Source organism: Babylonia areolata, chromosome 27 (genome assembly GCF_041734735.1).
Source record: "Babylonia areolata isolate BAREFJ2019XMU chromosome 27, ASM4173473v1, whole genome shotgun sequence".
Classification (NCBI taxonomy): Eukaryota; Metazoa; Mollusca; class Gastropoda; order Neogastropoda; family Buccinidae; genus Babylonia; species Babylonia areolata.
This window is the reverse complement of record NC_134902.1, coordinates 38,810,641-38,823,140: the sequence shown is the minus strand read 5'-3', so window position 1 is coordinate 38,823,140 and position 12,500 is coordinate 38,810,641. Positions and strand designations below refer to the sequence as shown.

The following is a 12,500-nucleotide window of genomic DNA, read 5'->3' as shown; positions in this document are numbered from 1 at the left end:
CTGTCTCTGTGGCTGTACATCTCTCTGTCTGTCTCTGTCTCTGTTACTGTACATCTTTCTGTCTGTCTCTGTCTCTGTGACTGTACATCTTTCTGTCTGTCTGTCTCTGTGACTGTACATCTTTCTGTCTGTCTCTGTGTCTCTGTGGCTGTACATCTCTCTCTCTCTCTCTGTCTGTCTCTGTCTCTGTGACTGTACATCTCTCTGTCTCTGTCTCTGTGTCAGTGGCTGTACATCTCTGTCTCTGTGTCCGTGGCTGTATATCTCTCTGTCTGATTCTGTGTCTGCTTCAGACAACAACAACAACAGCTTCAACAACAACAATAAGAAATATTACTACTTCTCCTCCCCGACCCCCCCCCCCCCTCCCCTCGCCCCTCCCCCACCCCACACCACCCCATACACATACGCAAACAGAAGCACACACATACATACACAACCAGCACCACTACACCACAGAGACAGACATACAAACAGGAAGAAACACAGACAGACTAACAAACGAACAGGGACAAAACAAACGAAGACATAGACATACAGGCAGACAGGGAGAAAGAGACAAACAAATTAAAAGAAAAAAGACAGACAGATAAACGTGGACACACAGGCAGAATTGGAGAAAAAGACTGACAGACAAACATACAAGGAGAAAGAGACAAACCGATTAAAAGAAAAAAGACAGACAGATAAGCATAGACAGACAGACATACAGGGAGAAAGAGACAGACAGACACATAGTGGACAGTAGATTAAAAAAAAAAAAAAAAAAAAGCCCAGACTGCCCTGCATGCGCGTGACCTTGACCTTGACCTGTGTGTGTGTTGACCTTGACCTTGACCTGTGTGTGGCAGACACCCCTGACGCCCCCAGGGACCTGGAGATGCCCAAGTATGACCGGCGCTCTGCCACCCTCACGTGGAAGCCTCCACTCAATGACGGCGGCAACAAGATCAAAGGTGAGGCCCTCACGGGGATTGAGCACATCATTTGTTAAAATTTCATCTAATGTCTATCCACATTAAGTGATATCAGACATGGGGAAGGGGGGGGGCAAGGGAGAGTGAGATGGGTTAGGGGGAACACAGGTAAATGCCGCAGGCCACAGTAGACAAAGGATACAGTATAAGTGTGGTGGTGTGACGCAAGCTACAGTATAAGTGTGGTGGTGTGACACAGTATAAGTGTGGTGGTGTGACACTGTATAAGTGTGGTGGTGTGACACAGTATAAGTGTGGTGGTGTGACACAGGCTACAGTATAAGTGTGGTGGTGTGACACAGTATAAGTGTGGTGGTGTGACACAGTATAAGTGTGGTGGTGTGACACAGTATAAGTGTGGTGGTGTGACACAGGCTGCAGTCTACAGTATAAGTGTGTTGGTGTGACACAGTACAAGTGTGGTGGTGTGACACAGTACAAGCGTGGTGGTGAATGTCGCAGGCTACAGTATAAGTGCAGTGGTGTGACACAGTACAAGCGTGGTGGTGAATGTCGCAGGCTACAGTATAAGTGCAGTGGTGTGACACAGTACAAGCGTGGTGGTGAATGTCGCAGGCTACAGTATAAGTGCAGTGGTGTGACACAGTGTACGTGTGGTGGTGAATGTCGCAGGCTACAGTATAAGTGCAGTGGTGTGACACAGTACAAGCGTGGTGGTGAATGTCGCAGGCTACAGTATAAGTGCAGTGGTGTGACACAGTACAAGCGTGGTGGTGAATGTCGCAGGCTACAGTATAAGTGCAGTGGTGTGACACAGTACAAGCGTGGTGGTGAATGTCGCAGGCTACAGTATAAGTGCAGTGGTGTGACACAGTACAAGCGTGGTGGTGAATGTCGCAGGCTACAGTATAAGTGCAGTGGTGTGACACAGTGTAAGCGTGGTGGTGAATGTCGCAGGCTACGAGGTGGAGAAGAAGGACCGGCGTGGGGAGTGGGAGAAGGTGAACACCTACCCCATCACGGACACCCAGTACACCGTGCTCAACCTGAAGGAGGGCAGCGAGGTGGAGTTCCGAGTGCGGGCCGTCAACGATGGGGGTCCCGGGGAACCCTCCAAGCACACCCCTCCTCACGTCGTCAGGGATCAAGTCTGTGAGTGGCCTTGTCTTCTTTGGTGGTGTTGGTTGTTAGGTCTTCTGTACAAATACTATGTGAATGACATTAGATTACCTTACCTTACCTTACCCTACCTTACCTTAGCTTACCTCCCATGGGGATGCCGGGGGTCTTTCAGGATAAACAGCATCCCCGCCTTCTGGAAATTATGTGCTAGAAATTTCCTCTTTTCTTTCGCTCTCTTTGTTTCTACCTTCTTTTTTTTCTATCTTCACTGTTGTCTCCTTTTTCTGCCTTCCCAGTCCATTCCCCTTTCTTTTTTTCAAAGCAAACCTTGACACTTGTTTTTTTTTTTTGTTTGTTTTTGGTTTTTTGTGTGTTTTTTTTGCATTCTATGATGTACTTTCTGCGCTGTGTTGCGCTGGCGAAAAGGCAGTGGGATTGTAAACACTGGGGTGACCACTAGCTGTGTTATTTGCCTCTTTGACCTTTTTATGTAATTTTTGGTTGGTTTGGATTATTTTTGTTGTTGTTGTTGTTGTTTGTATACTTTTTTTGTAACCCGGGGATGATAAATCATTGCGAATGGCTGGCGTCCCTAACACGGCCTAATCTTATTTGCCATAAGGAGCTAAACGGTTAGGATAATGTGTCATGAACTGTGTTCATCTTATAGGATTTTTGTGTGTGTATGTAACAGTTTTGTGTTGACGTGATTGAGCATGTGTATGGTTTGACAGTCCTGATATGGACTAGCTACTTCTGCTTCTTCTTCCTCTTCTTCTTCATCTTAGCAGTAGCAGTAATAGTAGTCGTTGTGATAGTAATGTTACTATTATTATTATTATTATTATTATTATTATTATGATGATGATGATGATGATGATGATGATGATGATGATGATGATTATTTCACCCCTTAACTGTCGGTGTGGTCGTCACAGAAGGCTGTCACCTCACTGAGGTCAGAGTTTACAGACCTAATGTTAGTCACCCTCGTTTATTTCGACTCCTGCTGGTTCTGGTCACATTCCTTTGTTCGGCAACATCAATGACGTCATCGAAGAACACGCAAAAAGCAGGGAATGCATGCAGTTAAAACGTATGCCTCACTGGCCTGATTTCAACAAGGTTTCAGTACACAAGCTTGTCGAGAAGCCTAGTCAGCTAAAACGTTTTTGTTGTTTTTTTTTGTTTTTTTTTACGAAAGTATGCTAGCCTTTTGCTCCTGTGAATAAGACAAAGGCACACAACCCTTGGTGTATCTGGTCACAGGTACTGGAAACCAGGCAAACTGTAATATGATTACAGAAATCATTACCAAATTATAATTAGAGAAATCCAGGCTACACAGTACTGATCCCCAAACCAACAATTCTTTGACTCGAATATTGAAACCACACACAGAATATGCTTTAAAAAGGATTGAAAACTAAACAAGACAACAAGAAACAGTTACTATTGCCAACGAAACAAGAATACTTCACATAATTTGCTGACACAACAGCATATGAAAAACATTAAAAAAACAAAGAATTGTTTGGCACAAGCTCTGAAAAAATACACACAGCATTTGACTACATTGAAAAAGTGATAGTGATGGTGAGGCTGATGTTGATGATATTGACAATAATGGTAATTAATGATGATAATGGTGATCGTAATGATGATGATGATGATGATGATGATAAATTCAAGGAAAACATCGCATACAAAAAAGATTTCTGACCCCAAACACTGGAGCACTCACTCACACACACACACACACACACACACACACACACACACACACACACACACACACACACACAAACACACACACACACACACTCTCTCTCTCTCTCTCTCTCTCTCTCACACACACACACACACACACACACACACACACACACACACACACACAAACACACACACTCTCTCTCTCACACACACACAGACACACAGACACAGACACAGACACACACACACACACACACACACACACACACACACACACACACACACACAAAGAAAATAAAAAGAACCAAACAAAACATTGAATTAATATTTCTATATAGAAAAAAACAACAACAACAAAAAAAACCTCCTACCCACCCACACCGCACCACCTTAACCACCATCGCTCACAACCCCCCCCCCCCCCCCCCACCCACCCACCCACCATCCCCATCCCCTCCCTGAACAGTCCAAGCGGGAGCCCCCTCACAGCCCAACGTGGACAAGATCACCAAGAACAGCGTGGACCTGTCCTGGCACAAGCCCACCAACGACGGCGGCGGTAAGCTGAGCGGCTACGTGGTGGAGCGGAAGAAGAAGGGGGAGGATGAGTGGGAGGAGTGCTCGGTCGTGCCTCCAAACGCCACCAGCGCCACCATTTCCGGTCTGCCGGAGGGCGAGGAGTTCCAGTTCCGGGTGAGGGCGGAGAACGCGGCAGGGCTTGGGGAGCCCAGCAAGCCCACCAACACCGTCACTGTGGTGGACCAGCCTGGTGAGCTCGTGTAAAGGGGAGAGGGGGGCGGCGGGGGGGTGGGGGCGGGGGGGGGGGGGGGGGGGGGGGGCGGGGCGGGGCTAGGGAGGAGCTTTGGGGGAAGAGGGGTGAGGGAGTGGGTGGGGGCGAGGAAATGAAGGAAGGAATAAGACAGTGAAAGAATGTGTAGAACGAGAGTGAAGGACGAAGTGGAGGGAGTGAGTGAAGGAATGAATGAGTGGAAGGAGTGAAGGACTGAGTGGATGAATTAATGAATTATATTTTATGAACGAACGAACGAATACACGAATGGTTCAGTGAATGAGATTGTAAAGAACGAAACAAGGAATGAATGAATGAATTCGTTAATTATTTTCGATATAAAACGTAATAATGATGATCATGAATGAAATCAACAACAATGGTAATGATAATTATAATCATAATCACAACAATGATAATAATAATGATAATGATAGTAGTAGTAGTAATAACAATGGTGATGATGATGATGATGAATATTATAAGAAAGGCCTAGTAAATCCATACAAAACGTGCTGAAACAAAAAGCCACATATTCACACAGTCACAGACACACACACATACACACAGACACACAGACACACAGACACAGACACACACACACACACACACACACACACACACACACACACACACACAACCTGGAGTAGGCTCTCATGGCCCGGGTTATTGCGTAGGTGTATATTAGAGAGAGAGAGAGAGAGAGAGAGATGGATCAGTACACACGCTTTGACACCACCCTGACACCGACCCCCACTCCCCCCCGCCCTCCTCACCCCCCCTCCACAGAGAGGCCGAAGCTGGACCTGTCGAGGGTGAAGGACATCACAGTGAAGGCCGGGCAGGACTTCAAGATCGCTATCCCCTTCAAGGGCACCCCCAAGCCTACCGCCAAGTGGGAGCTGAACGGCAACGACCTGGACAAGTCACCCCACGCGGCCGAGAAGGTAGCGATAATAATGACAATTTAGAATAATAATTAGTATTCAAATAGCGCTGAATCCTGTGCAGAGACCAATCAAAGCGTTTTCACATCACACCAGTCATTCACACGCATGCATTAACTTTAAACTTTGAGAAAATCAAGACAAAGAAAAGGCAGGGGATGGAGGCTATCTTGGGAAGAGGTGGGGTTTTCAAGGCCAGACTTGAAAGAGCTGAGTGCGGAGGCCTGACGAAGCGAAGGAGGAAGTTCATTCCAAATGCAAGATCCAGAGACAGAGAAAGAACGGTGGCCGACAGTGGAGTGTTTGAATCTGGGTATGCGCCAAGAGAGTGGATCTGGGGCCGATCGTAGAGAGCGAGATGGAGAGAAGAGGTGAAGGCAGCCACAGGGACAGGAAGGGGCAAATTTAAGGATACGCTGGTTCTCTGCTCTTGGCGTGGGGTGCTCTGTGGAAGTTTTATTTGGTTAATAATTTGACAAATAAAACACGCTCTCTCTCTCTCTCTCTCTCTCTCTCTCTCTCTCTCTCTCTCGCACACACACACACACACACACACACACACACGGCACGCACATACGCTCATTTCTATGCATACATAGATGAACAGTATATTGTACAATACATAGACTGTATGACGGTGAAGTGAATATAAAAGCAGCAAGCATTAAAACCCTTTCAGTGCCAAACTCTGATTTATGCAGCAGCAAGGTAGAGGACACGTGTCACTGAAGGGTGACCAGATCATGGATCTGTTATCCATGAACCTACTGCTGTCTATGTTTGGTAGTAGCATAGACCATATTTTCTACACATCACAGACGGGATCCTCAGCTATTCTCAGACACCGTATTTTCTTTGTTTATAGCACAAGCGAATTTTGCAGTCTAAATTGACTGGCGGTGAAAGAGTTTTAAATTAATTTGAAGAAACAACAGAAGTAAAGCAATTGTTGATAATTATGTCATTGTTGTTACTTTACTGTTGTCACTGTTGCAGTTGTGACACTGCTCGTGCTGCTGCTACATTGTATTGTATTACTCCTCTTGTCACAAACATCTCTCTGTGTGGGCTTCTCTACCCAGACGGAGCGCGTCGCTACACTGAGAGCGCCACCAGTTTTGTTTTTCTATTTGTTTCTGCCCGTCATTCTATTTGTTTTTCTGTCGAAGTGAAGTGGATTTTTTTTCTAAAAAAAATAAACATGCCAGGGACAATCTTTTGTTGCCGTGGGTTCTTTTACGTGCGCTAAGTGCACGCTGCACACGAGACCTCGTTTTATCGTACCATCCGAATGACCAGCGTCCAGACCACCACCACTCAAGGTCTAGTGGAGGGGAGGATAAGAAATATTTAAAAAAGAATAAATAAATGAAATACTAGTGACTGTGGGATTGGAACCGGCGAGCTCCGATTCTCTCGCTTCCTCGGCGGACGCGTTACCACAGGGATAGCAGTCAACACGGTGGTGTTGTTGATGTTGACGGCCTGATAGAGAACTGTTGTTTCTGCAGCTGACGGACACGGAGGTGGGCCTGGAGGTGACCAAGGCCAAGAGGGCTGACGCCGGCAAGTACTCCGTCACGCTCCGCAACGACTCGGGCTCCGAGACCGGCCACATCAACGTCAACGTGCTCGGTGAGCGACAGGGATTGGGAACACTGGACTTTTTTTTTTTTTTTTTTTTTTTTCTGGGGGGATATTTTTGGGGGGTGTTGGGAGGGGGGCGGGTATCTTCGTGGGCTTGTTTGTTATGTTTCTTTTGTGTTTCTTGGGGGTCTTTTTTTTTTCGTCTGGTTCTTTGTCTTTTGTCTCTTTCTCCTGCTTCTTCATCTTCTACTTCCTGTCTGTCTGTTCCTCCTTCTTCTCGTCCTCCTTCTGTTTACTCCTCTTCGGCCTTTTCTTCATATTCTTCATCTTTCTGTCTTTCTTTCTCCCCCCCTCCTCCGTCCTTCCTTCTCCTTCTCCACCCCTTCCTTCTCTTCATTCCCTTCTTCCCTTCCTATTCCGCCACCCCTTCCTTCTCTTCATTCCCTTCTTCTTCCATTCCTATTCCTCCACCCCTTCCTTCTCTTCATTCCCTTCTTCCCTTCCTATTCCGCCACCCCTTCCTTCTCTTCATTCCCTTCTTCCCTTCCTATTCCGCCACCCCTTCCTTCTCTTCATTTCCTTCTTCTTCCCTTCCTATTCCGCCACCCCTTCCTTCTCTTCATTCCCTTCTTCCCTTCCTATTCCGCCACCCCTTCCTTCTCTTCATTCCCTTCTTCTTCCCTTCCTATTCCGCCACCCCTTCCTTCTCTTCATTTCCTTCTTCCCTTCCTATTCCGCCACCCCTTCCTTCTCTTCATTCCCTTCTTCCCTTCCTATTCCGCCACCCCTTCCTTCTCTTCATTCCCTTCTTCTTCCCTTCCTATTCCGCCACCCCTTCCTTCTCTTCATTCCCTTCTTCTTCCCTTCCTATTCCGCCACCCCTTCCTTCTCTTCATTCCCTTCTTCTTCCCTTCCTATTCCTCCCCCTCCCCCTCCTACTCCTTGGTCCTCCTCTTCTTCCTTGCTGACCACACTGTCTGCATTTTGATGTTGGATGAAGGAGAACACGGGTAGCACACGTTAACAACGAGCACATGAAGGTGTGTTGTTGCAGTGAAGCAGGGCAGGCCTCACAAGGCCAAGAGACGGAGAGTCCACGACCTTATCATTACTTTACTTTACCTTACCTTACCTTACCTTACCTTGGGCAGTGTGTTGTTACAGACAAGCCACAGGCTCCAGGAGTGCCCATTGAGTCCAGTGAGAATGACAGAGAGTGCATGACCTTATTACCTTACCGTACCTTCCCTTACTTGACTTAAGCAGTGTGTTATTACAGAACACCGCAAGCTCCAGAAGTGTCCAAGAGCCTAGTGAAATCGACGGAGAGTGCATGGCCTTTTTACCTTACCTTACCTTACCTCAGCATACCTTACCTTGAGCACTGTATTGTTATAGACGAGCCGCAGGCTCCAGAAGTGTCCAAGAGCCTAGTGAAATCGACGGAGAGTGCATGGCCTTTTTACCTTACCTTACCTTAGCATACCTTACCTTGAGCACTGTATTGTTATAGACGAGCCGCAGGCTCCAGGAGTGCCCAACAGAACCCAGTGAGATTGACGGAGAATGCGTGACCTTATTACCTTCCCTTCCCATAACGTATCTTACTTTACCTCCCCCACCTTTCCTCACCTGATGGGTGTGATGTTGCAGACAAGCCCCAGCCCCCATCGAGCCCAGCGAGATGGACGGGGAGTCCATGACCTTATTGCCTTACCTTACCTTACCTTGCCTTACCTTACCGTGCCTTTCCCCACCGTTCCTCACCTGACGGTTGTGATGTTGCAGACAAGCCCCAGGCCCCGGGCGGCCCCATCGAGCCCAGCGAGATGGACGGGGAGTCCATGACCTTATTGCCTTACCTTATCTTACCTTACCTTACCTTACCTTACCGTGCCTTTCCCCACCGTTCCTCACCTGACGGTTGTGATGTTGCAGACAAGCCCCAGGCCCCGGGCGGCCCCATCGAGCCCAGCGAGATGGACGGGGAGTCCATGACCTTATTGCCTTACCTTATCTTACCTTATCTTACCTTACCTTACCTTACCTTACCGTGCCTTTCCCCACCGTTCCTCACCTGACGGTTGTGATGTTGCAGACAAGCCCCAGGCCCCGGGCGGCCCCATCGAGCCCAGCGAGATGGACGGGGAGTCCATGACCCTGTCGTGGCAGCCCCCTCAGGACGACGGCGGGGAGCCAGTGGCCAACTACATCGTGGAGAAACGCAAGGCGGGCCACCCCAAGTGGACCAAGGTGTCCAGCTTCTGCCACAGCCCCAAGTGCCAGGTGGGTGTGGTGTCAGTGATGGTGATGTCAGTGATGGTGATGTCAGTGATGGTGATGTCAGTGATGGTGATGTCAGTGATGATGATGTCAGCGATGATGATGTCAGTGATGGTGATGTCAGTGATGGTGATGTCAGTGATGGTGATGTCGGTGATGATGATGTCAGTGATGGTGATGTCAGTGATGATGATGTCAGTGATTGTGATGGTGGTGATGATGTCAGTAATGATGATGATGAAGTCAATGATGATGACGGTGGTGGTGGTGGTGAGGACTATGATGCTGATGATGTTAAGGATAATTCTTCGAGGAACATGCCAGAACCAAACTTATTGTACAGAGAAGTCATGGGTTTTGTGTGTGTGCGTGTGTGTGTGCTTGTAACAGAGATGAGAGAGGGAGAGCGAGAGAGAGGTAGAGAGACAAGCAGAGAAACAGACAGACAGACAGACAGGGACACAAACAGAGAACCTCAGAACATCTGTTTACCATTTACCACAGGTGCGGAACCTGGTACAAACAAACGCAAAACACAGACGAGAGCAAGAGAGAGATGGAGAGACAGACAGACAGGCAGAGAAACAGACTAACAGGCACAAACAGAGAGCCTCAGAACATCTGTTTACCTTTTACCACAGGTGCGGAACCTGGAGCCAGGCACCAAGTACGAGTTTCGCGTGCTGGCGGAGAACAGTCAGGGCATCAGTGAGCCCCTGGAGACCAGCGAGGCCATCCTGTCCAAGCTGCCTTACGGTCAGTGTTTTACCTGGGCTGTAGGCGCGCTGCTGTGCACAAAGGTGCCAAGTTATGCGAGGCCAACAGGACTGCTGCAGCTGTTCAGAAGAGGCAGGCCAGAAAGTCACGGGCAAACAAGCTCCCTGACAATGATATGCCTGTCTTTGTCTGCCCCAACTGTCAGCGAACATTTCGTGCGCAGATTGGACTATTCAGCCATCTGCGCACTCACAGATAGATTCATGAGCATCCCCCCCCCCCAGCCACCACCACCCTCCCCCCATCCCCCAGCTGGATGACAACGATGGTCATCATCGATCTCGATGGACACACACCACATTCCACACACATTCCTCCTCCTCCTCATCCATTGGCACACTATTTGACAAGCTGCCCTATGGTCAGTTTGGTTTTCTCTTAGCTCTGTAAATACCACATATATTTCTTACCATCATCATACAGTGGCATACCATTAGACAAGCTGCCCTGCGGTCAGTTTGGTTTTTCCTGGCTCTGTAAATACCACATACATTTATCACCATCCTCATCCATTGGCACACTATTAGACAACGATTTTCCCCTTTTTTGTATTTAAAACTGAAACTAAGACCACGAAGAACAGAAACAAATTCTGGCATCAACAGAACGAGCTGTGAAGAAAGTGACCGATCACCACACTGAGCGATGCACTGTACGGACTGGTCCAGACAACTGGTTCTCACGCTCAACCGTAATTTTGAAGTGAAGCCCTCTCACAGTGCAGAACTGTGCTTAAAACAGAGGTCATGATATTTAACTATGTGCAAGACTTATAAAAAAAAAAAGTGCGGAATACTTCAGAGGTATGTTAGCACCATAATGTAATCACATTTAAGGCCTCAGAGGTATGTTGGTATAATACATAACCATGTGTAAGGCCCGGAAGATAACACTGTTCAAGACCTCAGAGGTACATCGATGTGATATTTAACTGTCCTGTAAAACCTGGAGAGATGCATCATTTTTAATATGTCTGTGTATTATCTGTTTCTGTTCTCATATGCTGTCTGTTTTTCTATGTATATGTCTCCGTATATATATATATATATATATATATATATATATCAGTCCTAAAGTGGCGACCACCCTCGAGGTGCGGGTTCGAACCTGCTAAGGAGCAGGAAAAAAGGAGAGAAAAAAAAGAAGAAGAAGAAGAAAAGGCAGCAACACAAGGGCATCCAGGAGTCATGACCTGGGTGCGGCCCGGCCCCCTTAGAGTGTAAGGAGTTAAGGGCCGAAACACTTGACTGAAGGGGGCTTCTTCTCTGAAGACCTTGCACTGTCCAGCTCTCCCTAGAGTTTCTCATCACTATAGTGTTATATATATATATATATATATATATATATATATATATATATATATATATATAATTATGCCTTCTTTTTTCGCTTACTATCTCGCTCTTTTCCCTCCCTTCAAAGTCTGTCTCTGTCTGTGTCTGTCTCTCTCTTATTACTACTCCTGCTACAAGCACTGCGCCCTCACAAACACCATCAATAATACAACTGCTAAATCCAACTTTCTCTCTCCCCCCCCCCCTCCACTCGCTCCCTCATCCCAACCCCCCAATACCCCCTCCTCCCTCCCCCTCTCCTTGACCCCCACAGATGCCCCCCAGGCTCCCAGCACCCCCAAGCTGGCAGCCACCACTGAAGACAGCATCACCCTGACGTGGGATGCCCCCCGCAAGGACGGCGGAAGTCCCATCAAGGGCTACGTCCTGGAGAAGAGGGAGAAGGGCGACAAGAAATGGACCAAGTAAGTGCCTGGCTGGGAGAGTGAGGGTGTGTGTGGAGTGGTTGGGGGTTGGGAAGAAGGTGTTACAATGTGTGTAGGGGTGTGGGGGGGTGGGGGTGGATGGCAAGGGAGTGGAGTAATGGCCTAGTGGTAACGCGTCCGCCTAGGAAGCGAGAGAATCTGAGCGCATTGGTTCGAATCCCGGCACAGTCGCCAGTATTACCCCCCCCCCCGCCCCCCGCTCCCCCCCGCACCCCTCCCCCTCTCATGCCCTTTCCACTAGACCTTGAGTGGTGATCTGGACGCTAGTCATTTGGATGAGACGATAAACCGAGGTCCCGTGTGCAGCATGCACTTAGCGCACGTAAAAGAACCCACGGCAAGAAAAGGGTTGTTCCTGGTAAAATTCTGTAGAAAAATTCACTTCGATGGGAAAAAAAAATTTTAAAAAATCTGCTGCTGCTACTACTACTACTGCTATTGCAACAGTTGCTATTGCTGTTTCCGTGCTGACACCACTGCTGCTGCTGCTCTTACTACTACTACCACTCCAACATCGTTACAACTACTACTACTACTACTATTGCTACCACTGCTGCTGCTGC

The 12,500-nt window shown here is 47.8% G+C and overlaps 1 protein-coding gene across 1 annotated transcript in view; it reads left to right on the top strand.

The window, feature by feature from the left end:
• Positions 1-12,500, top strand: part of LOC143301083 (twitchin-like) — a 265,961-nt gene that overhangs the window by 188,162 nt on the left and 65,299 nt on the right. The window contains exons 50-57 of the mRNA XM_076615089.1: positions 852-956; positions 1,896-2,090; positions 4,240-4,542; positions 5,353-5,510; positions 7,022-7,145; positions 9,196-9,383; positions 10,022-10,136; positions 11,766-11,916. Coding sequence (XP_076471204.1) covers positions 852-956; positions 1,896-2,090; positions 4,240-4,542; positions 5,353-5,510; positions 7,022-7,145; positions 9,196-9,383; positions 10,022-10,136; positions 11,766-11,916 — 1,339 coding nt within the window. The remainder of the gene's footprint in view (positions 1-851; positions 957-1,895; positions 2,091-4,239; positions 4,543-5,352; positions 5,511-7,021; positions 7,146-9,195; positions 9,384-10,021; positions 10,137-11,765; positions 11,917-12,500) is intronic.